Source organism: Athene noctua, chromosome 1 (genome assembly GCF_965140245.1).
Source record: "Athene noctua chromosome 1, bAthNoc1.hap1.1, whole genome shotgun sequence".
Classification (NCBI taxonomy): Eukaryota; Metazoa; Chordata; class Aves; order Strigiformes; family Strigidae; genus Athene; species Athene noctua.
The window spans coordinates 62,444,976-62,469,762 of NC_134037.1; the positions used below are offsets into that span (position 1 = coordinate 62,444,976).

The 24,787-nt window shown below is 37.6% G+C and overlaps 1 protein-coding gene across 2 annotated transcripts in view; it reads left to right on the forward strand.

Moving 5' to 3' along the window:
* LAMA2 (laminin subunit alpha 2) overlaps positions 1-24,787 on the forward strand; it is a 383,623-nt gene that overhangs the window by 214,834 nt on the left and 144,002 nt on the right. For both annotated transcript variants that reach the window (XM_074896288.1, XM_074896289.1), the window contains exons 15-18: positions 8,046-8,157; positions 11,972-12,085; positions 18,436-18,563; positions 24,078-24,164. In XM_074896288.1, coding sequence (XP_074752389.1) covers positions 8,046-8,157; positions 11,972-12,085; positions 18,436-18,563; positions 24,078-24,164 — 441 coding nt within the window. The remainder of the gene's footprint in view (positions 1-8,045; positions 8,158-11,971; positions 12,086-18,435; positions 18,564-24,077; positions 24,165-24,787) is intronic.

Genomic DNA, 24,787 nt, shown 5'->3' on the forward strand with positions numbered 1-24,787 from the left:
TATTACTGGTACATCTCTAGTCTGTCCCTATGATGTCTCTTACCAGAGATTAAAACAATGGTTAGTGTGTTACTGTGATTACCATCAGCATGTCCGGAAGTCTCTGAAAATAGTTGGCTCTAAAGTAAACACATTTTATTGAGTGCTATCAGGGTGCTCATTACAGTCTAGTGTGTCAGAAGAGAGGATGTGAAATTCCAATCACAATTAAATTATCATCTTTGATTTAACTTGAGAAATCGTAGTTTAACCTAGTAGAGTGGGATTTACTGGGTGGAGTTAAATCTCAGAGCAGATCATGCTCCCAGTCACATGATGTAGCAACAACAGCATCTACTGCCACCCCAGTTTATGATCTGTTGTTGTAGGCTTATTGCTGATTTTTGGGGTATGCCTCAGTACTGACTTTATATTATCTTTAACCTACGCTCATGTTAAAACATACTAGGGGCAAAGCTGTACTCATAACTCTAAGATTATGCAAACTATTTTCTCTATATTCTGCCCCTTTAGTACTGCAGGAAAAATGTCCAGATCCAATGAAGAGGATATTCTTTGTGATATCTTGGGCTGATTAAGGACTACTGTTGATGAGCTCCAAAGGAAGACATTTTTGCCAAAGAAATAGTGTAGAACTAAGCCTTAGCAGATAAGTAGATACAAACTAAGAGGGTTTTATTGTCTTTTAAACAGGTATGTGTGGTGGACAGATGGGTATTCCTCGATGAGAGTAGAGGGTCTGGCAGAGAGACAGAAATATTACAGGGTTATTAGATCCTTCATGAATGACAATTTCTGCCTCAAAGCATCAGCAGAGTTATGCAACATACTAATTAGAGATTGCTATATTAAGCAACCTGTTCATTTTAATACTGAAAGTTTTCAAAATGGATAATGACACCACATGTGTAAGGATTTCCAAGGGTGCTGTTATAATCTGTTCTTGAGAAGAGGCCAGAATGAAGGCATTGTAAGATTAAGCAACTTTCTTGCAGTCATGTAGAGACTTAAAAATTCAATGGAGTAGTCTCCAGATAGCAAGGGCTTTAACTTAAAGTTTATATTTTTCACCCTTGTTTAACTTAACCTACTAGAAACATTAGTTAATCAGTAACACTTTCAAGTAGTTACTAAACAATAGTAATGGCGAGTTCAACTTGAGCATGTTTTTGAGGACATTTTGGGGTCATTTTAAGCTTAGAATGTTGTTACTGCTCTATGGCATAATTAGGAAACTTCCTCAAATGAGTAGGCTTGCATTTAGATGATCAAGTAGGATAAAAAATTAGAACACAGAAGTGCAGCAATCAATCTGAAAGTGATTACAGCATCTGGGTTTAAATCTAAATCCTTTTCTAACTTGACAGATCTTCCAAACTGTTACATTTAAGTCCATCTGTGGTAGAAGCAACAGGCCAGGAAAAGACAGCTCTCTTATAATTTTCTTTAATCTAATATTGTTAACTTGTGCTTCAAAGGAAGTTTAGTCGCACTTTCTTTAGTTTTAATATTCAGAGTGGTCACTGATGGTAAATGCTCTAGACACTCACATGGGCATTGGAAATTTTGGTGCTAAAGATAATGGATTGCTTGCAGTCACATATAGAATCAGTGCTAGATTCAAGGGCAAAAAGGGAAGGAAAGGCCGAGGGTTTTCTTCCATGTGCAGAAGTGGCTTCAAGACAAATGAGCAATGATTGGGTCAGTACTTCATGTGCCTTATGTTGCTGATGTGATTCAGATGCCTGGCATAGCAGACAGTAAACTATGCTGATACTGCCTGAAATGTCCCCTTCCTTTTTAATCTTGTTTGTTTTTAGAAGTCAACAGTTGCCTGCTGACAGTAACAGTCAGATTAAATATTTGGTCTTGATGTAGAATCTCAAATTGTTCATGCATCTCCAGGATCCAGTGCCCCATTACTGCCAGCATTATGTATTTTAATGAATGCAGAATGGCATTGAGGAATCCGAATTGCAATATCAAAATGGGAGAAAAAAAAAATCACTGCAGCTTTCTTCACTGAGTAACTGTTAATGCTAAAAACTGTTAAACACATTAAAATCCCATTTAGCAAATAGCAGAACGTAATGAAAATTGGAACAATTCAGTGAATACAAATGTGGGATAATACTGGGCGGATTGTTTCTGTGTGTAAGTGCTTCTCTTTGTTCCAAGATCTGTGCTGAGAGGGAACTAGCTGTAGTTCGAAGGATAAATAAAACTTAAAATCATAGAATCATTTAGGTTGGAAAAGGCCTTTAAATCATTGAGTCCAACCTTTAATCTAGCACTGCCAACTCCACCAGTAAACCATATCCCTAAGGACCACATCTATACATCTTTTAAATACCTCCATGGATGGTGACTCAACCACTTCCCTGGGCAGCCTGTTCCAATGCTTGACAACCCTTTTGGTGAAGAAATTTTTCCTAATGCCCTATCTAAACCTTTCCTGGCAAAACTTGAGGCCATTTCCTCTTCTCCTTTCTCTTGTTACTTGGAAAAAGAGAACGACACCCACCTCACTACAACCTCCTTCAGGTAGTCGCAGAGAGCAGTAAGGTCTCCCCTGAGCCTCCTTTTCTCCAGGCTAAACAACCCCAGTTCCCTCAGCTGCTTCTCATCAGACTTGTGCTCTAGACCCTTCACCAGCTTTGTTGCCCTTCTTTGGACACGCTCCAGCAATTCAATGTCTTTTGTGTAGTGAGAGGCCCAAAACTGAACATGGTATTTGAGGGGCAGCCTCACCAGTGCCAAGTACAGGGGGACAATCACATCTCTAGTCCTGCTGGCCACAGTGTTTCTGTTACAAGCCAAGATGTTATTGGCCTTCTTAGCCAGCTGGTCACACTGCTGGCTCATATTCAACTGGCTGGCAACCAACACCCCCAGGTCCTTTTCTGTTGGGCAGCTTTCCAATGACTCTTCCCCAAGCCTGTAGTGTTGCATGGGGTTATTGTGACTCAAGTGCAGGACCCAGCACTGACCCCTGTTGAACCTCATACAATTAGCCTCAGCCCATTGATCCAGCCTGTTGAGATCCCTGTGTAGATCCTTTCTACTCTCGAGCAGATCAACACTCCCACCCAACTTGGTGTCGTCTGCAGACTTACTGAGGGTGCATTCAATTCCCTCGTCCAGATCACTGATAAAGATATTAAACAGAACTGCTCACAGTACTGAGCCCCGGGGAACAGCACTTGTGACCGGCTGCCAACTGGATTTCACTCCATTCCCCCCCACTCTTTGGGTTCGGCTTCCAGACAGTTTATTACCCAGCGAAAAGTACACCCATACAAGCCATGAGCAGCCAGTTTCTCTAGGAGAGTGCTGTGGCAAAAGTGTCAAAGGCTTTACTAAAGTCTAGGTAGACAACATCAACAGCCTTTCCCTCATCCAATAAGTGGATCACATTGTCATAGAAGGAGTTCAGGTTTGTCAAGCAGGACCTGCCTTTCATAAGCCCATGCTGACTGGGCCTGATCACCTGGTTGTCCTGTATGTGCCACATGATGGCACTAAAGATGATTTGCTCTGTAACCTTCCCCAACACCAAGGTCAGACTGAGAGGCCTGTAGCTCCCCAGATCCTCCTTCCAGCCCTTCTTGTAGATGGGTGTCACATTTGCTAACTTCCAGGACTTCTGACGATTGAAAGTGGCTTTGGTGAGCACAGCTGCCAGCTCCCTTAGTACACTGGGTGAATCCCATCTGGCCCCATGGACTTGTGTCTGTCTAGGTGGTGTAGCAGGTTGCTCAGCATTTCCCCTTGGATTATGGGGGTTTCATTCTGCTCCCTGTCCCTGCCTTCCAGCTCAGGGGACTGGGTACTTAGAGTACAACTGGTCTTACTATTAAAGATCGAGGCAAAAAAGCATTAAATGCGTCAGCCTTTTCCTCTCCTTTGTCACTATGGTTCTCCCTGCATCCGTTAAACGATATTCTCCTTAGCCCTCCTTCCATTGCTCATGTATTTATAGAAACATTATTAATTGTCTTTAATGTCATAGCCAGATTACATTCTAGTTGGGCTTTGGCGCTTCTAATTTCCTCGCTGCATAACTTCATGACATCCTTGTAGTCCTCCTGAGTTCCCTGCCCCTTCTTCCAAAGGTCATAAACTCTCCTATTTTTTCCTACGTTCCAGCCAAAGCTCTCTGTTCAACCAGGACATTCTTCCCCACCACTTGTGTTTCGGCAGATGGGATCATCCTGCTCCTGCACCTTTAGGATTTTCTTCTTGAAGAATGTGCAGCCTTCCTGGACCCCTTTGCCCTTCAGAATTGCCTTTCAAGGACTCTGTCAACCAGTCTCCTAAAGAGGCCAAAGTCTGCCCTCTGGAAATCCAAGATAGCAGTGCTGATGACCACCCTCCTTACTTCTCCAAGAATGGAAAACTTCATCATTTTGTGATTGCTATGCCCAAGATATGCCTCCAGCCACCACATCACCCACAAGTCCTTCTCTGTTCACAAACAATAGGTCCAGTGGGGTGCCTTCCCTAGTTGGCTTACTCACCAGCTGTGTTAGGAAGTTATCTTCCACACACTTCAGGAACCTCCTGGACTGTTTCCATTCTGCTGTATTGTATTTCCAGCAGATATCTAGTAAATTGAAGTCCCCCATGGCAACAAGGGCTAGCAGTTGTGACTTCTCCCAGCTGCTTACAGGATATTTAATCTGTCTCTTCATCCTGGTTGGGTAGTCTATAACAGACTCCCACCATGATCTGCCTGTTGGTCTTCCCCCTGATTCTTACCCATACACCCTCAACCCAATCATCACCACCATTAAGCTATAGGTAATCAAAACACTCCCTAACATAAAGGGCTACCCCACCGCCTGTCTTTCCTTGCCTGTCACTTCTGAAGAATTTATAGCCATCCATTGTGCAAGTCATCCTGCCGTGTTTCCTTGATATCAACTATTTCATAGTTTCCCTGCTGCACAATGGCTTCCAGCTCCTCCTGTCTGTTGCCCATGCTGCATGCACTGATGTAGATGCACTTCAGTTGGGCTATTCATCCCACCACCTTTTTGAGGGGAGAAGCCGTAATTCCTACGCAACCATTCTCAGGTGCTTCCATGGTTTCTAACACATCAAAACCCCTTGCATCTTTGCTGCCACATGGATCTCTGTCCCCTACCTCCACTGAGACATCAGACCAAAGGACCTCACTAGCACACTGTCTCTCAATCAATGATGTGCCACCCCCAGGCTTATCTCTAGTGAGCCTGGTTTTATCCCTTTTCTCCTTCAAATTTAGTTTAAAGCTCTTTCAGTGAGCCCTGCTAACTCCTGTGCAAAGGTCCTTTTCCTCCTTTGCAACAGGTGTACCCCATCTGTTGCCAGCAGGCTTGGTGTTCTGTAAACCAGCCTATGATCAAAACCCCCAAACTCTGCCTGCAGCACCAGGCTTGGAGCCAGGTATTGAACTGATGGATCTTCCTCTTTCTTCCCTCATCATTCCCTGCAACTGGAAGGATAGAGAGGAACACTACTTGTGTCTCTGATCCCTTAACCAGTAGTCCCAAGGCCCTGAAGTTTCTCTTGGTTGCCCTTGGTCTTGCAACTTCATTGCTGCCTACCTGAAAAATCAGTAATGGATAATCATCCAAGGGCCATACCAGGGGGGGAAGCTTTCTCTTCACACCTTTAACCCTGGCCCCAGAGAGTCAGAAGACTTCCCTAAGAAGTGGGTCTAGTCTGCATATTGGGCCTTCTGTTCCCTTCAGAAGGGAATCTCCTATGACAATGATCTGTCCATTTTCCTTTTTGGAGCAGTTTTGACGCAGGGCACAGGCTGACTTAACCTTGGTGACACCTCCAAGCTAGATGAACCATAGTCCTCATGACTGTTCAGTTCCACTTGCAGAGCCTCATAGCTATTATGCAAGGGCACATGGGACGGTGAGACCATCACAGAAGAGACGTGCCTGCTGGGCCAGGCAGGAACTTGTTGCCATTGCCCCTTATCTCTTAAGTCACTGTGTTCAGCCGGGCGGAGAGAGGATAGGGAATCCTCTGTATCATGCATCCCATCTGCCTGTTGGGGCTGTCCCAGGGAAGGTGGGCTGTGATTCTGGTAATCTCTGTCTCTCTCACACTTCCTCAACCTACTCGCCTCCTCCCAGATCTCTGTCACTAAGTGGAGGAGCTCCTCTCCCTGGGCACACCTCCCACAGGTGTGCTCACTGCTGCCAGCCTATCCTGGCGTAAGAGCGGGGCCCATCCTGCAGCCTGGCACCAGGGTGGCAGTGAGTTCCCACCATAGGTCTGTCTGGGAAGCTGTGTCAGCCATGGTGGCTGCAGAGCTTGGAGAGGCCATGGCTTTCTGCTGGGTGGATACCATTACTTCGTGGTTGAGCTGGCAGAGCTTTAGAGCCCTTCCTGCACACCCTTCTGTGCAAAGGCCTTTTGTTAGTAATTTGTTTCTTCCCTTACAGATTTTTCTCCTTAAATGGTTAGAATTTTTACTGTTAAAGTCATGACCATTTGACATTTAATATCCTAGAGATTGGATATCTTATTGGAAGGAAAACTCAAAAGGACGATTGCAAAATAAGCTTGCAGTAATGGAGCAAAGGGGAAATATTGACAAGCGAGAGAGATCTTACTGAAGATCTGGATAGGAACATGCATCTTTATCTTAAAATAGTTTCAAGAACCTTCCACAGAAGTTCTAGTATCACCAAATTAGATTCAAGTTTCTAACTGCCAAATCTTCACTGGTACTCCCTCCAAAGTCCAGTCATATCCCTTAGTGATGGTAAAATTTCTATTTTTCTGAAGCTCCCATCCTAATTTCAGAAATATTCCTTTTTTTTCCCTTGCCTTTTATGTCAGTCTTATTGAGAGTAGTCATAAAATTGAGTGGGAAAATATCTTGTCTTAACCTTTCCTCCAACAGCTGCAGTAACAACAAAATATTTTTCTTGGATGTTTTCTTATCCAAGGCCATCCAGATAATTTTCAGGATTTTTTGGCAGCCAAAAGATAAATGCCTTAGTAAGGAGCAAAAAAAGTTTGTTTTACATTTTCCAAACAACACTGATTATTTTTTTTATCAAAATGCATGTCATGATAGAAAGGTATTTTCTAATGAAAAAGACTTCCAAAGAAGCTTTTCAGGTAGCTCAAGTAATCAAACGCTCTGTTAAGATTGCTGGATGAAATAAAAGTAATTGAGCCTCTATAATGCCTTAATGTTCCTTCTGAACTCGCACAAGAATTAAATGCCCAAATACCAGTTGCCTTCCCCAAATGGATACTGTTGAGGTAAACTACATCTGTTTCGTATTTTACCTGTAAGATTATCAAAAGACTTTTGTTGTGTCTGTCCTCATACTTCCTTTTTTTAAAAGTAAAATTCATGTTCAGTGTTTGGCTAAGCAATGGTGTCTATGTCTAGCATTTATATTTCAAGGGTAGTTGTGCATGGAACAGAAAATTCTCCAACTCTGTTTTCTCTGTCACTGGAGAAACCAAGGTATATGGTAGATTTCATTTTTCATTCATGTACATATCTTTTTCTTTCATACACATAATACTTAGATAATTCTGGACAGAGCTGAAATATTTTTCAGAGATCAAACCTCCAGAATAAAAATACCCTATAACCAAAATTTAGTAAAGTAGTATTTTAGAAAGCTGGAGTAGTGGTTTATAAATTTTGAATACACTGCTTAGTGTGAAATTTGCTATATATACAGCTGCAATGCAAATTGGCACGTGTGGCTTGCAGGCCAGGAATAACCTTCCATCTACTGGTACAGTGTTGTGAGACTTTTAAAATCTATTTTTATCAGTCTGTGTCTTACCATAGTCTCCCTCACATGATGGACAAAAATACTAACAAGCCTACAGACAGTTGTAGGCTTGTTAGGTTTAGGAAGAAACAGATTAATATGAAAACGTCCTTATTTTTAAAGAGGAAAACATAAACAAACCACTGAATGTCACTATATAGTTTGTTGCATCCCTCTGCATATATACTTCCATCTAATTTGCTATTTTAACTGTTTCATTTCTGTTACATCCAGACTAAGAAGTGTTACCATTGAAGCTGCTGACCAGTCTTCAACTGGGAGAAAGTTGGCATCTTCAGTGGAGTTATGTGACTGTCCCCCAGGGTATGCTGGTACCTCATGTGAGGTGAGTATCACAATGCAGTCTAGATCAATTGTGCTAATGCTGTGATAGTTATAAGCAACCAATGGCCCTGTGTTGGTAGAAAATAGTAAGAGAGCTGTCCATTCCTGTTAGCAATTTGGTATACCTTGTCTAGTTACCTTTATTTCTAGGTGGCGGTTTGTTATACTTGATAATATTTGAAATCTGAAGTTTTACATCTCTGTGGTGATTTCTAATTTATGAAATAACATTTCTCTTAACAAAAAGAAAATTAAAGCAGTATTTGTACTCTTCAGCCAGTTGATATTACAAATACATGAAGCTATCACAATTAGAAGGAACATGGTGGTTATCTGGCCTGGGCACGGCACATCGAGATCAAATTATCTGAGTTCCAGGGCTTTGCCATTTGCCTTGGAGTCTTTGAGGATTGCATGTGTGTTCTTGCAAGGCTTGTTTCACTTTAGTTTGGTCCTGTTTCAGATAATAACATACTCACACGCTCAGAAAATACACACTTTCCTAACAAATTCATTAGTTCACACAGAATGTGTTCATACAAGTATACATGTGATTAACTAGCTCACGTGGGCATAGCTTGGGGTAAATAGAAGCCAAAAAAAAAAAAAAAAATTCTTCAAAAGCTTTGCCTTTAAGGAAATAGTTTCAAACACCAAGATGCTCTGCTTCACAAAACTACAAACAGTATGCCATTTACATAGGCACTCTAGGCATTTGCTTGTCAACTCTCTTTTTCTTTCAAATCTTCCATGCTTGTATGTGATATTTAGGGTTTAGAGTCTAGTTTCATGCCAAATGTGGTTGGTTGTTGCTGTGGCTAGATAAATTAATGTAGAAAGAAGGCCTGAAGGAATTAATGGATATTCCTATTACTTCCAAAATGGTACAGACAGAAAAAAAAAAATCCAAACCAAACAATTGGAGAAGAATATTGCCTTGGTTGAGAAATAATTTTTAAATATGACCATTGTCTGTTTAATTATTTGAAGAGAAAAGCTGGATGGAGTGTAATTGTGCTTCATACTTTTTTTTTTTCCACTTGTCCATTTTTTCTCTTAATTCCAATTTAGATGTGATTTCCCAGAAAGCAGTTGGAAAGGTCCTGATTGCATCTACTTTTGTTGTAGAAGCTGAAGGACTTGAGTAGAATTTCTGCCTTGGTGTTGAAATTCTCTGTCCAGTGTTGTGTCCTTCAATGCTAAACCTTCTCTCCAATTCAAAACAGTCCCGGAAATTTGATATCTACTTATGATATTATTCCACAATAGAAAGTACATATGTAGATAGCTGCAAATTTAAAGTCTATATGCACACTAGTGGACATGGACACTTTTTGATTCCTGCCCTGGCTGAGTGTTAACCACAGACCAATTGAACTAAACCATATTGCAAGTTTTCCTCCCAAGACTGAAGGACAGGAAGATACGATAGACTTCTGCATGAGCACACTTTTCGTGTGTCCCCTCACTGAATTTCAGAGCATTTTGGACAGCTCAGAAATGCCTTTTGACAAAGCTGGCCTATTCAGCTGGCTGAATTAATTTCTCAAGTCTTTTGTAGCTGAGGCTCAACATATGATATGCATTGATCACTTGTGACTGATAGAAGAAAACAGGGAAATATTTTGGTGTAATAGGTGTTTGTGCTTTTTATAACAAGGACAAGCAAGGAAAAAAACCCAACCAAAACCAGTGAAATTTTAGATTTCCATGCAAACTAGCAGTTGAGAAAGTATGGAAAGATAAATTGAAAATGTGGATTTTTTTAGAATACCGTATTTGTTTCTTCTGAGTACTTTTGACCTGAATACTTCTGGCCTACATTTTGCTTCCTCCAGTTTCAACCTAGCAGAGTTTCATTTTTATTGATCTTGTGCAGGTTTTCTGTTTCCTTTTCTCTTCTTTATTTAATTTAATGTATGTGTTGGTTTCCTGCATGATGATATTGTGGTACCTGGCATAGATGCCGCAGCACTAAAACTAACCATTATTCACTTATTTTCTTGCTGTCAATGTTTTCAGAAGACAACAAATCTCATTTAAAATACTCTGTCTCTTGTGAGATTGTTCCATTACACAAATTTTAAATTAATTTTCTATAAGATTCTAGTCAAAGAAAATAGTTTTGGTTTTGCTAGTATGTCTGAGAAATGAACACAGAATTACATGAGCATAGGTAAAGCAGATGAAATTTTAAAATTCAAATACCAATTGGACTCATTTGTGATACTTTGCTCTACTCATGTGAATCTTCTGGCCTTTATTTGTAAACATCTTCACGTCTAATTGCTGTTCACCAGATTTGTTTCCTTTCTATCTACTCTTTTATTTCCACTGTGGAAGAAGTTGTGTTTAATTTGCATCCCTATGATACCAAAGATCTTCCCTGACTTTTAAGTGTTACATAATTTCTTTTGTTAAGAGCCCAATCTGTAGTCTTTATTTTAGTTCTGTTCTGACTTGCTATTGATATTTCATATCTAAGCCCTTAGAATTAGTGACTTTTGGAGCCTTATCTCGTGCAATATCATATATATCTGTGCACAAGATCATTCTTTTCAGAATCACCAAAAGAGGAAAAGATTTATAGATTTATACAGAAATAGCTTAGGCAGTTGCATTTCAGGCCACAGAAAAAAATAAGTCCATTTCTTTTCATCTGATTTTCTTTTCTGGCTTTTATAACTTTGAATTTTAATATCTATAATTTATGGGTTTTGTTAGGAATGTGTAACCAAGAATGGGAAAAAAGGAAAAATAAGGGTAATGTCTCAGGTTTTGGAATGTTTGTTTTTTTTTTTTTAAAGAATCATTGTGATTAATCTTTAATTTACTTTCACGTTTTGCAGGAGTAAGGCAAAAAGGGACATTGTCTTTATTTTTATAAAGAAGAATCTTTTTGGAGATGATGTGAAGGGGAAGGGACTTTCTTTATTAGGTTATACTATTAGTATTCTATCACTGCAAAACTTTTTCTTTGCATTAGCCAGGTGCTTTTGAAGGTCTACATTCTGTCATGAACTTTTTTATATTATACAAAATCCTTGGATCACATGAGCAGTCCTATTGAGGAAAGATAGTTTGCAAAAACTATAAAGCCACTTGTGAGATATATAGTAAGGAGGACTGCTGCTTGACATCCTATTATGAAGAAATGGAATAGCTGAATTTTCGCTGATGAATCACAGTTGTACGATGTCACCTTTCCTAAGCAAAAATGGGCCATGCATTTAATATTGATCTGAATTTAACATTTAAAAAAGTAAAAACTCAGAGCACTTTCTTAAAGGGAAATAACTATAAGAAGAATATTTTGTAAATAAAAGGTTGAGTTTGTTTTCAGCCTGTGCTTTGTTTCAGTCTAGCCTTTTGTCAGACATAAATAAGAAAGACTAAATGGTATTTTAATTGCTCTTTGCAACTGAACTTCTCAGAAAAGGTTTTTGTTGTTCTGCTTTTTTTTTTTCATCTCCTTCTCTCTCCTTCAGTATTTTGCCTTCTGGCTGGTTTTCAATCTGTACTTTTTGCTTTGATGCTGTCATATTTCAGTTCTTCATTTCTGTGCTTTATTTTACCATTTCAGAAGAATGATCAAGTTAAAGCTTCCTCTAATCTCACACCTGTCAATAAGGCTAAGGTCAATGCAAAGCCATAGCACCAGGAAGAACAATTTTCTGGAGAAATGTTGCTATTTTTATTAATTTGACAAGTACATTTTTTGTGTGTGCAAGTATCAAGTTCAGCAATATTTTAAAAATCCTGTTCATTTCTCTGTTCAAGTGAGAGTTTAACATTTTATCTAATTTATCTTGCAGTCTTGCTGGCCTCAACACAGGCGTGTGAATGGCACAATTTTTGGTGGAGTCTGTGCACCATGTACATGCTTTGGTCATGCAGAATTATGTGATGATATCACAGGAGAATGCCTGGTAAGTGTTACTACAGGAAATTTGATGGACATGACCGACATCGATTCAGTATACCTGTGCAATTGAATTAATGACCTTTGAGATCTGAAATAAGAAGAAAAAAGCCAGCCATTAACAGAAGAGGTCTTTATGTTGAACTGTTGCTGAAGTTAAGGATCTCCTCATACCAAGATATGGTAGCTTCTACAGTTAAAAGGAATTTTTATTCACATAGGACTTATGTTTTAATATAGAATCTATCGTATAAGGTATGGCATGTAGAAAGCAACAAATATATCAACATTCTTCCATTCAAGATTTATCTCCCCCTCCCATCTGTCACCTGCACTGTATTGAATTTATACTGTGTAGCATGTAACTTTGTAAATTCTATTCTAGTATGACAAGAAGATACTGTTAATGGCTTCCTTCATCTAAATTCCTACTAAACCTTAAAGAAACACTTAATAAACTGTACTTTAGAAAAATAGTAAAAGCACATGATTTGAGCTAAATCAACCTTTTTTTTCTTGTAGGCTATGGAGATTTTATGTAGTTACCTACTAATTCAGCAATTAAATCCATAGCAAGCCTACCAGCACACCACTATTTCCAGCCCGTTCAGTGGCCTTTTGGAGTGGGTGAATTATGCTGAATAGACTGTTCTGATTAACTCAAGGGCATTTTTAGTTTTACATTGTCTGTCATGGCATGAAGCTTGAAACAACATGTCTCATTTCATTAGTCTTGCAGAAACACAATTTGAGGCAGTGCCAGTTTAGTGGGATATCATACTCTCATTTCCCTGCAGAATTTCAAGCAGACTCTCTATTGTGCATGCATCTGAATGTTCCCTTTTATTTCCTTAAGGAAAAGCTTCTGGGAAAAATCCAAAATTAAAATCCAGACTTTTTTCAATGTAATTTGGCACTTACAGTTATTACTGTTCTTCCTGTTTGCCTATACAAGATGTTTAATCTCATTGCAGTGCAAAACAAGATATCCTTAATATGTGGATCACTGAATTTTTCAAATTGCTTTTTCATGAATAGAAGTTTAAAATTATTCTCAATTTACTTATACTGTAAGGCTTAAAAAAGTACCTAGGATGAAAAATATGTATGACATGACAGTCGTGTTTTGAATCCTTTCACTTATATGCAATAAAAATGTTTATCACGAGAGTAATAGGTATTTATGTTTCTCGACAAAGATAAAATTTATTGCATCAATGACCATAGCCTCCAGCTATGATGTCTATAACATCAGTGTGGCATAAAATCAATTAACAGAAAAGAAAAGGAGAGGAGAATCCTGGTCAAGGTATACCATAACTATTGACTATTTTGCTTAGGGGTGCATAGCCAGTTGCAAGTTCTGAGGTTGCTTGCTTCTGTGTCTTCAAGTTTTAGCCCTCACACAAGTTTCCTCTTTATTTTTGTCTGTAGCATGAGCCTGGATATGAGAAAAGGCCATATAGTTGCATACTGTAGCACTTTTGCACTTTTCAGCTGATGTGAACTATTGACTGAGACAGTAGAGCTCCCTCTTCTGATGTTTAAAGCATTCTGGTGTAAAGATAACAGCACTGACAAGGAAGTGAGAATAACCAGTTGAAAATGTACTTTAATCTATATGTGTTATCAAGCATTGTGTATTTTATGTGTTATGTCTGAACTTATACTAGAACATGCTATAAAGAAGAGGCACACAGCGAGCTTAAAATCAGTTCTGGATTTTCTTGCAGCTTACTTTGAAAACTGTACGTGAAGTTATATAGATTGGTTAGTATCTATGCAGGCTATTAAATGCTGCTATTCAATTTGGATCATAAGCCTTTTGAAGTAAAAGAGAGAGAAGTCTGAATGCTGAAAAAGAGAAATGTTTCACATCAAAGGCATTCTTTCTATTGAGGTTTACACAGCCTTTTGGCCTCCTTATTATTATTCATGGTGTTTTTTTCAGTAATACAACAGACAATTTAGGCACCTAATTTACTGATATGATACTTCTTTTTGCTCTTCCTTAGCTTTGAAATGTAGTTGAAAAGCAGCTGAAATATGTTTTTGACTCGTGATAAAAGCTCAAATCATCTGCTTCAACATAGGCCTGTATAAGAAGCTCATTTTAATGCATATCTTGCAGTAACCTGCAAAGAAGCCCTTTGATCCCTGCAGCAATCACATAGAGAGCTGCATGATACATCATTCTCATTATCGTTGTGATATACATAACTGCTTTGGTACATAGGGCAAGTTCTAACTTTAAGAAGTACTCTTTTGTAGTGTTACACACACACATTTATGATAGCTCTAGGAGGTTGGTTAAACCTAAACCTTGTGCAAAGCAAACACATTTCAAGGTGTTTCATTCATTGCAGGATACTATGTTCCTGTTAGTAAGCCCATTGAAAGCAGATTTTTCTCCCCTAAAATATGCTCAAATGGCTAAGTGAGCAGTCCCCAGTGGCATCTATTTATATTTTATACCTTTGTGTGTAAACAGCATACACCCTGTAGGTTGAGGCCAGTGTCAGAACTAGTGGACATGTGCTTTAGATGGTGTTCATCACAGGAGCCACAAAATGTCTTCACCCATCTTCATATACACAAAATGATACATCCTAGGCTAAATGCATTATAGGCTATGCAACAAATGAAAATTATGTAAAACCTCTGCAACATCCTGATTGCATTTGTAATACCAGGAAAGCAAATTGTCCATGTAATCTTGACATGATGGTAGTTTGAAAATGCCAGAAGGGCATATTCATGCTTCCAAAGACGTACTACGATTGTCTAGTCTAGATGGCTAGGGAATATGCTAAAATAGGCACCCAGGCTTACCCTTTTACTTTCTTTAACTAGCTTAAACTAGCAGCTTCCCTGGTTATCTCTGTGACAGATACCCTGAGGAAGGGCAGCAGCATGCCAAAGGCACTATCTTGGACTCAGTCATACTCCCTGATTAAAGTTTTATTTTCATCACTAGCCTTCTATTCACGCTGTTTCTTTCCATATTTGTATACACTCAGCTGCACATGCAGCTAAGCAGGAGTGGTTTTCAGTGTGAATTTAGGGTTTCCTGGTACTGGGCATAAAGATGTTCATTTGTTTTTTTCTAAGGGAGCTGGCTCGATAGGAAATGGAAAACACACTCCAGGACATCATCAATAAAGTCTCTGGGCAACAAGGTCTGAGTCGTATATAAAATTTTGGACAAAAATAAATTTCACAGTCTTACTTACTCAGAGGTTGTTTAAATGTTTAATAGTGTTTGGAGATAAAAGAGATCCAGAAAATTGATGCATTCAAAGTAGTTTGAGATCCACTACCTGGAATTTGAAAGCATAAAGATTTTGGCATAAAATCGTTCCTGGCCACAAAGTATATGACTCTGTGGAACAAGGCATTGATTTTACCAAAACCACTAGATCAATATGTTGGAACAAGCTTTATTTACAAAGGAATAGATCAATGTGTTGGAACAAACTATATTTCCAAGGGAATAAAAAGGAAGCAAATACAATGTACTGAGCAGGTTAAGGACGGTTGATCATGATCTTTATACCCAGTCTCATGACATAAAATTATCAACTAAATGTTCCTATGATCATGAAATTAAGGCTTCATGGGCTTAAGCATGTTTTAAGGAAATAGTCTCAGTATAAATAGACATTGCTTAGACTGCATAATACTCAAAACCATTGCTGTACATGTGGCAAGTTTCAAACTGAGGTTCAAGCAACTGATATCAAGAGAACACAAATTTTTTGTGAGTATTTATAATACCTTTAGAAGGGCTAATAACTCATCTACTTCAGTACTTAAAAGTGATCAGTAAATTTGGCAAATCAGTATAAAGTTTAATCCATCACTGAAGACAACAGCAAAATCATGTCACATCTGTGTACTACATAATCCTTGTTCTTTGTCCTGCAAAACCCAGACTGGCTCAGGGAGAAAAGTACAGGATCACACAAGATCGTTATTTCTCAGCTAAACTCTAATATATGCACAGTGCAACATGTGCTCAGATTTTGGTACTGTATGTGTGGGGCCCTTTTTTGTTTTTAAATTTATTGATTCATGATAAGAAAGTAAGCAGATACAGAGATCTAGATTGACGTGAATTAGTCACAGTACGTGGAAATGACTGACGTTAGTTTCAGAAAATAATTCATCAAAGAGAAGGTCAACTCTTTGTAATATGAATTGTTTTCCTACAAAATGGAAGTTTTCAGGTTTTTTACTTTAAAAAAGCAGAAGCTCCAAATACCACTCTATAAGAGATGCATAGCTTTAAAATAGTGTGTTAGCTGCTCTCACTTTAATAACATCCTTGACATATAAGCCGTTCATATTCTTCAAAAACATTAAGATATGTCTGAGGATATTTAAAGCTAAGCTTAACACACAAGAAGAATCCATTATTTTTCAGGAAAAGTACAAATAATTTGACATGATGCCTTTAAAAAGTTGAATTGCAAAGAATTTTTCTTTTGAAACACTTAAATTATTTTTGTCACATCTTTTTTTAAAAGCATATCTTAATGTTCCCAGCTACTTTTTCAGTATGGCCAGTAGATTCTTTTTGAATGACAGCACTTGAAGTAACAATCAAATGGACTTAAATGACCTGATGAAGTAGAATTTAACCCAGGTGATGGTTCTAAAGCCATAATTTTGTTTGACTAAGACTCTCAATAGTTAGTATTAGTTCACAATCTACCAACTATGTTAAAATGTAATATTGTAACTAATGCTTTCATTTCAAAGATATGCTGATTATATACATAAGCAATAAGAATGCACCCGTTAAAAAAAGCAAACAGCATTTCTGGAGGCTCCAGTGCTCATGACTGAAAAGGGTATTGTGCTTTTTCAGCTGTCCAAATGTATGGTACTGGCTATGCAGGACACAATGAAAAAAAGCAGTACAAATCATTGCAATCCTGGAAAGTCATGAAGAAGTTAGTGTTCCTTAGAATAGCGTCATTTTCTTTGTCCTTTATTGAGGATACATTAGGTCTTTCAGACAGTAAGGCTGTTAAATATGTCAGTAACATATACATGATTTATTGCAAATGAGAAAACAATTTTAAAGTGTTCTTAAAAGTATTTGAAAATACCAACACTTTTAAGAAAAACAAACCTCAAGAGTTCTTAAGCAGCAACTTAGGTTAAGCAGATTCTAGATTTGATCTGGCCCATTGTCTAAATCAGATTATAACACACCCCATTAAATAAAATCTCTCTCATAGGTTTCATTTTGGCCTTTTCGAGTTGCCATATGCTTTTAGAGTCTATACTCCACATCAAGATGGCATTTAAGAGCCAAAACCTTTTCTCCTGCTTTCCTCTGGTTTTACACTGTTGAAGGACTACACTTGGGTATCCTGTAACAATGAGCAGTGAAAGGAATAGTGTGGTGTGCTAAAAATGTGGCAAAAAAAAAAAGGAGGTTTAAGCCAGAAAACTAATTTTCTGAGCCTATCATGGATCCTGCCAAATTATTTAGAATTTCTAAATCCTATATGGCAAGGGGGAAGAAGAGTAGAAGGGGTAATTATTCTTTAAAACTTGGTTCTTCACTAGAAGCCTATTCTCAGAGGACCAATTCCCATTATGCAAAAAGATATTTAATTTGAGATCAGGCTAAAGGTTATATACAAAAATGCACATCTAGTGATGCCATTTTTATGTTGGATGTTTCATATCCTCAGACAAACTGTCTCTTGTATTATGTACAGGAACATAAACTGTTGGATAGGGCTCTATATACAGTATAATTATGCTTGTTTCTACTCATAAAATAGAGTCTGGATGCTGCTCTAGCAAACAAGTATTAATTAATTCAGGCTTTGCTGCTGTTCACAAATACATTTCGTATACTGCTAGCCATGTACCTTGTAAAAGGATCTAATGCACTTAGATATGAAATGTAAGACTTAATTTTTATAAATTCTGTAGTCTGGGCTGTATTTCTGGGATCAACACCTGAAAACTGTTTGTCACAAAATATGGTCTGTTACAAGACTGCAATTTTGGTTTGTGCTGCTCTGAAGGTTGGTTTTCTTTCAGCAAACTAAAATATTAATACAGCTGTTGCATGGTGGAAAGATAAAGGTCTGCAGTTAAATACTCTTTTTGTTTTACATAAAGAAAAATTATCCAAAAGAACACAAATACCTGACACATATGAAGCACTGAGTGTGACAGCTGAGTTCTAGAACTGGTTCTTAACCACAACCAGAAAATTAGAATATATGTTGTATCCTGTCAAGAAGATGGGCTAGGTGAATGACTTTCAGGAACTTTGCATATCCAAGTTCTCTAACTGTGAATTTGTACCTCTTGCCTTCTGGTTAGGACTGCAAACACAACACAGGTGGTTCATATTGTGACAGATGTCTTCCTGGCTTCTATGGTGATCCTACTAAGGGGACAGCAGAAGACTGTCAGTTGTGTGCTTGCCCTCTAAGTATGCCTTCTAACAAGTAAGATATATATTTATTGCATATTACACTTTTCAGGTAGTAAATTGCATAACTTTTTGTTTTATACTTTTGCAGGTACATGTGAGATTTTTTGTCTTAAATAATATATTCTGTACTATAAATTGTTATTCTCTTTTTACAATTGTGTAGAGTGCTTAGCTTCACAGAGAGGCAAAGATCAAGATAAAAGCTGAATGAGACTGGGCTAGAAAGAGCAAACTAGAATTGGAATGACTGCTCTTTGAATCAATAACTAGTGTTTGCTTTGCTGTCGTCCTTAAGAGTAGTTGTTTCTAGTTTTAAAGTTGAAGTTATAGATTTGATGTGTGGAGTTTTTAATACTGACATTTTAAATCAATTTATATTGATCAGATAAAATAGTGATTTCTTCTGCTTTTAATTTTCCATTTCTTCCAGTCAACATTCAGTGATAATGTTTATTTGTTTGGAGTCTGAATTCAGTTTTAGATCTTGTGAGTGAAAATATTTTCTCAACATATCTCAGAATAAACACTATAAATTTGTTTTATTAAATAAAAGCAATAGTGAAAAGTTAATCGAAACTGATCTAAGAACAAATGTTTTCTTCATCATAGAAGCCTGCCTCTGCTACTTGCTACCTACAATTTAATAGAACAAGTAGCTTGCACAATTTTTTAGTATGTTTAGTCCCAGTCAGTATGTGGAAAGTAACAATACCAAAATCATTTGACATGATGTAGTTGAAAAAAACTGTTCTGAATGTTGTCTGGGTAGCTTTTCTTGTGCATTTATTTTTTTTAAAAAAAAAAAAAAAAGGAAATTATGTGTATCAGTTTGAATTGGCACATTTGGTCTATGCCATCCAGTATGGCTTCAGAGAAAAGGAGCCCTACTGCTAAGTATCACGTGTCCAGATTATATAGAAGAGCTGCTGTGGTACAACGCATCAAAGAAATGTTCAGGAAGATCAGGAATCACATTTAGTCCATATAAGCATTTCAGGAGCGTAGGATTGTACTGGAAGATTGTAAACTATGGATAGAGGCTGCCCCATCCCAAGCTCTTCACACAGCTTAAAAGTTTTAAGTGGCTGTAGGAGCTCATAAATCCACTGGAGCTTTTTATTTTTCTTTTCCCTTCAGCCCTGCATCATTCATTTCACACCATTTTTCCCAAAACAGAAGTCAGATTCTGTCAATGAAACGTACTTTACTATTCAAGAGTATAAAGAGTATTTCTTAAGATTTACAGGGCAAAATGCATGGCTATCACCCACACAGAGAGCGCTCTGCAAGATACAAGAAGAGAAGAACATCAACTGAATAGCATTGTCCCAACATAGGGCCCAGCTGAACCAGATTTTGCTCTTAAGTAGTTCAGGCTAACTCTGTTGCCTGCAGTGGCATTATGTCCTATTAAAACTTCACTGATCAGGGCAGGAATAATCTAACCACTAATCAGCAAAAATTCCAGGGGATTGTAGCATGGGAGCCCACCTTTCTGTTTTCACAGCTTTTTGGTTGGTTTTATTAGTTATATATGGGTTTATTATGTCTGCTGCTCAGGCATGGTTCCTCCGATGTCCTCATTGCTTTCACATACTTAGTATTTTCTTGCATAGTTAATTAGTTATTTTTCTCTTGTTTGAGAATGCTGTACTTTCAAAGCAAGGAAAACACTATCACATTTTTGTCTTGTGCAGATGTGCAACAAACCAAGTCAAATAGATTGAATTTAGTTTTTTATTGGCAAAATGCCTGGAGACCTCTATTACGTATTCCCCAGAGTTCTGGCTGCTTTGCTTTACTTTTTTTTTTTTTTAATTGACCAAGAGTCCCCTTTTAAATATTTTGTTTTCCTGAAAAATATAGATTCAAAACAAAGAATATAAATGTTGTTGAACTGTGAAACTGTGGGAGTCCTGAACCCTACAAAGTTTAACTCCACATTAGAACTGTGCAGTAGCTTCCTATTTCTAAAATGGACAAAAGCAAAACTGTGAACAACATCCTCAGGCTTTGTAGAACTCATTGTAACGTTCAAGCTCTCATGACTTTACAGTTCTAGACAAATCATTAAATTTGTTTACGAGGGAAAAAGAGGCTCTTAAAGCTGTTAGACTACTTCCTTAGTTGGCAGTGAGTTTTGTATGCTAGGGATAATATATGTAAACAATTCAGATTCCTTCACACATCCTTCACATGAAAAATAAAGATATTTCTACCAAGCCCATGTCACTGTACAGATGTAGTATATGTCATGTTATTTCTGAACAACCTAACAAGTGACTTATTTAAGTTCAAATGATATAAATAGCTGCTTATAGATTTTAATTCCTGTAGTATTTAATTTCTAACATGTCATGACAGCACAACTGTAGGTCTCTAAGCTTAATACTGAGTTCCTGGTACACAGAGAATGTTGTCCATGTAATGAACCTCAGAGATAGATTTCTATCAAGAAATTAGCTTTGCCTTTTATAGAAGTGTCTTATTCCTTTATGATGTTTATAATAGTTCCCATCACTGTTTTCACAGCACCAAGTATTTTTCTTTGCAATGCCACATAAGGTGGAGGACAACTGTTCTATCCATTTTAGAAACATAGTGGTAATGGTGGTGTTCTATAGTTAACTTAAGCTGACTTAACTGCTGCTCATTCCCTCTCCTGTTTTCTAATGGCAGCAGTTTCCATATGGAATCACTGAAGCCAATCATAAAACTGCCTTCTGAAGCACAACAGTGATAAGTGACTTGCCATATGTCAGGAAAGAATTCTTGGCCAAATCAGGAAGCTAAAATTAAATTGTCTAAGCTTGTTTTCTAGATCCTGGGCTATATTTTCCTCTTCTTGCATATATCTCCATATCTGTACTTATATGAGGCAAATGAGATCAATGGTGGTTATAAATGGCTTATGTAGTGCACGCTTGACTTCTTCATCTTACCTCTTTTCATTAATGCATCACTCTTACAAACTGTTCTAACAGTCTTAATCTTTAACGAGTTTCTTCCGTAGAAATTATCAGACATACTGATGTATTCTTTCTACCAGATGTAGATGTCTGGGATAACTACTGCTTTTCTCTTGAAGTGGTGATAATGATATTATGAGTAATGAAGACCCTGACAGGAATGTTATATTGCTGGAAATGGAAGATAGACAATATCTCACTCATCCTGGAAAGGTCACAAGTAAACTCATAGCATGTGAACTAGGAATTCAGTTTGGTCTCAATATTTTCCTGAAGAATTAAGTAAAATGACAAACTTATTCCCAAGAGATGTTTTCTATAATGTACCTGTAAGCCTTTAGGAAGCTCTGCTTCCCAACACAGACCTTTCACATATATACCCATACCGTTGTCCCATGTCCTAACTGGTATTAATGTTGTTACCTTATGTAAGAACTGAAGAGAGTGAGGGTGAATCAAGAGGGGCTAAGATTTTTCAAAGCTCGGTTTGACAGATCAATACACACTGTTCATTAGTATTTATGACTAGCGAGTAATGAGATTCTGAGTAATCAGGAAGATAAGCTCTTCTTTTCTCATCCTGCTATCACGTTTTTCCTTTATAGTATGCAGATGGGAATTTCTCAATATGTTAATGTTTAGTGTTCAGATGTGGAATGACTATTAAGTCAGAGGAAGAATCAAAGGGTGCTTGGTCTGAGCATAATCCTTAAAACATGGAAAATTCTACTATTAATTCTTATTGCTTAGTAATAATAAGTACTTAATTATTGTTATCTTTAAAATTTATGCGGTTGAATTCAGAGCTCCTGATGGAACTGTGGTACAGTCAATCTTGTGCAATGCTATAATGAGTTGTGATAGCATCTCCACAAAGTTTCCCATGTAGCTCTTAGAAAGAGTGAGGTTGGGACTGACAAGCAGGATCTTATTTGAAATAAGTCAGGTGCTGCTGATTAGATTCAATGATAATGTGTGCCTCAGTTGAAAATTGCTTTAATTCCTATTTAAAAATAGAATGAATTATGATTGTTTCTTCAACTGGCTCCTCATGCATTCGTGAATCTATTCTTAATTGAATGACTTTGCAAAATAACGCAAACATAATCCTTACGGGAAAGAGGAAAATCCCAATACCTGTCTATGTTTACTGGACCTGACATTCCCACATTTTTCCTTCTGATCTCTTTTATGTCTGTGGGATAACTTGCCCTATAACAGACAGGATATTTATAAATTGAAATAATCTATAACATAAACAGAATAAAGAGTAACTGAGATCAGATCATAGGATGGATGACTTTTGAGAAGTGGGGTCCAGTCACCGGTAGGTAATCACATTACGTGATCCTAATTAAACTTTTCTGTCTTCCCTGTGCCTATTATTTTCCAGAAACTTTCATCATACATCCTGCTTTAATTTATCCAAGGTCAGATTATGTCTATTTGTTATTATTGTAGCTTTAACTTTTACCTTGAATTATACCTTCCTTTTGATGTCTTTGTTAGAGTAATTATATTCCTTCTTAACTTCTGTTTTCCTAGGTTACAGAAGATAAATTTAGTGTCTTCTTTTCAGATAGGTGCTTTGTTGTCCTGTTGTGAATAGTCACCCCACTAGGAACCTGCTTGCATTCTTTTTTTTTTCCTTTTTCTATTTGGTTGACCATAATTGATTACCTTTATATAGATGAGGCTCTACAAAGTTGTTCATATGTCTCTGTCTCTAATAGTAATTCCAGATGATAGAAGAACAAGTTGTCTCTTCTGTGCGATGTCTTTCAGAGTGTCAGGAGGTTTCCTCATAATAGTGTATTAAGGGAGAAAGACTACAGAAAGCAAAATGTTAAGCAGCGAAGAAGCGCAGTTCACGTTAAACGTGGACATTGAGAGGTGGAACTTCCAAATGCCTATGATACCCCTATTTATAAAAAAAACAGCTAAAAATAAGTAGAGCATAGCAAAGAGGCAAAGCTTTCTACTCTTAAAAGATTAAGCTATTCTTAAACTTCAGTGTGCCTGTATGGCCTGTTGCTTAAGGTCGCTGGCACTCAGTTTACTCAAATGCACTTGCTGGGAAGCCACACCATATATTTCTCTTTTTGCCCCTTCCCTTGTTTACTGGGTTTCTTTCACAGCCTGTTATACAGAAAGTTAACTGGACTTTCAAATCAGTTGTCCTTCAGAAAGATTTATATAGGGGCACATTATAGCATAGATTGTTTTGCCAGGCCCTCAGGGGCACAAACAAACAGCTGTACATTCCTGCCTTTATAATGGTATCCAGACCACTCGGTGGCAGGCTCAAGTCCCATAATAACAGGCTTTTGGGATGCTGCCATCCGTTACTCTATATTCAGTGTTGCAGAAATAGCAGAGTCATTCCAAATTCTGTTTCCTGGAGTCAAACTTAAGCCCCATGTCCTAGACCAGAATCACTTTTCCTGAGCACTGTTTTGCAAATTAATGATCTCTGAAGTGGAAAGAGCTATGCTGCTAACAATATTTCCTTTATGTTTCTTGTTTGTCCCACTTCTTACCCAATATCAACAACACAGCTTTAGCCCAACATGCCATTTTGACCGAAGTCGTGGATTAATATGCAATGAATGCCCAGCTGGGTACGTGGGACCACGCTGTGAAAGGTAAGCAAGCACCATGCTTTTAACAAAAGTATTGCTTGCATGGAACTGCTACACCTTTTTATTACTTCCCCTTCTTGTCCTCATTCCTGTGTTCTGAAACTCACTGAAGTAATTCCTGTGCATCTTCTTCTGATATTGTCCATGCATTTGCATATTTCCAGTGCTTGTTTTATTACTTTGTGATAAAGTGCAAAGCTTCCAAGAAGCATTTTCTGAGAAGAGTCTTTTTTAAATATGATTTTTTTTAGCTTTTTTTGTCACTCTTCTGAGATTTTTATAATTATTTTGTCTCTTTTGTCATTTGAATGTTCAGAGCATGGTGAATCATGTATGCAATAATTTACTGATGCCTCTTTTTGGCATTAGTAAAAAGTTAATATGCAGCAGAAATACAGTTCTTCTAATAATTTATTGATTTTAATTATTTTTTTTAAATCATACTTTGCATTTTTGTTACTTATAGTTTCCTGCTGCGGTCTTTATTTAGCAAGTAGCACAAGCTAGGTTTTAATGACAAAAAAAGATAATTCCTCTTTGTCAAATACATACAAAAGCTCCATATATATTGCCTACACTTACTACTACCTATACAAAAGACAAACAAAAAAAATGTGTCTCGCCTG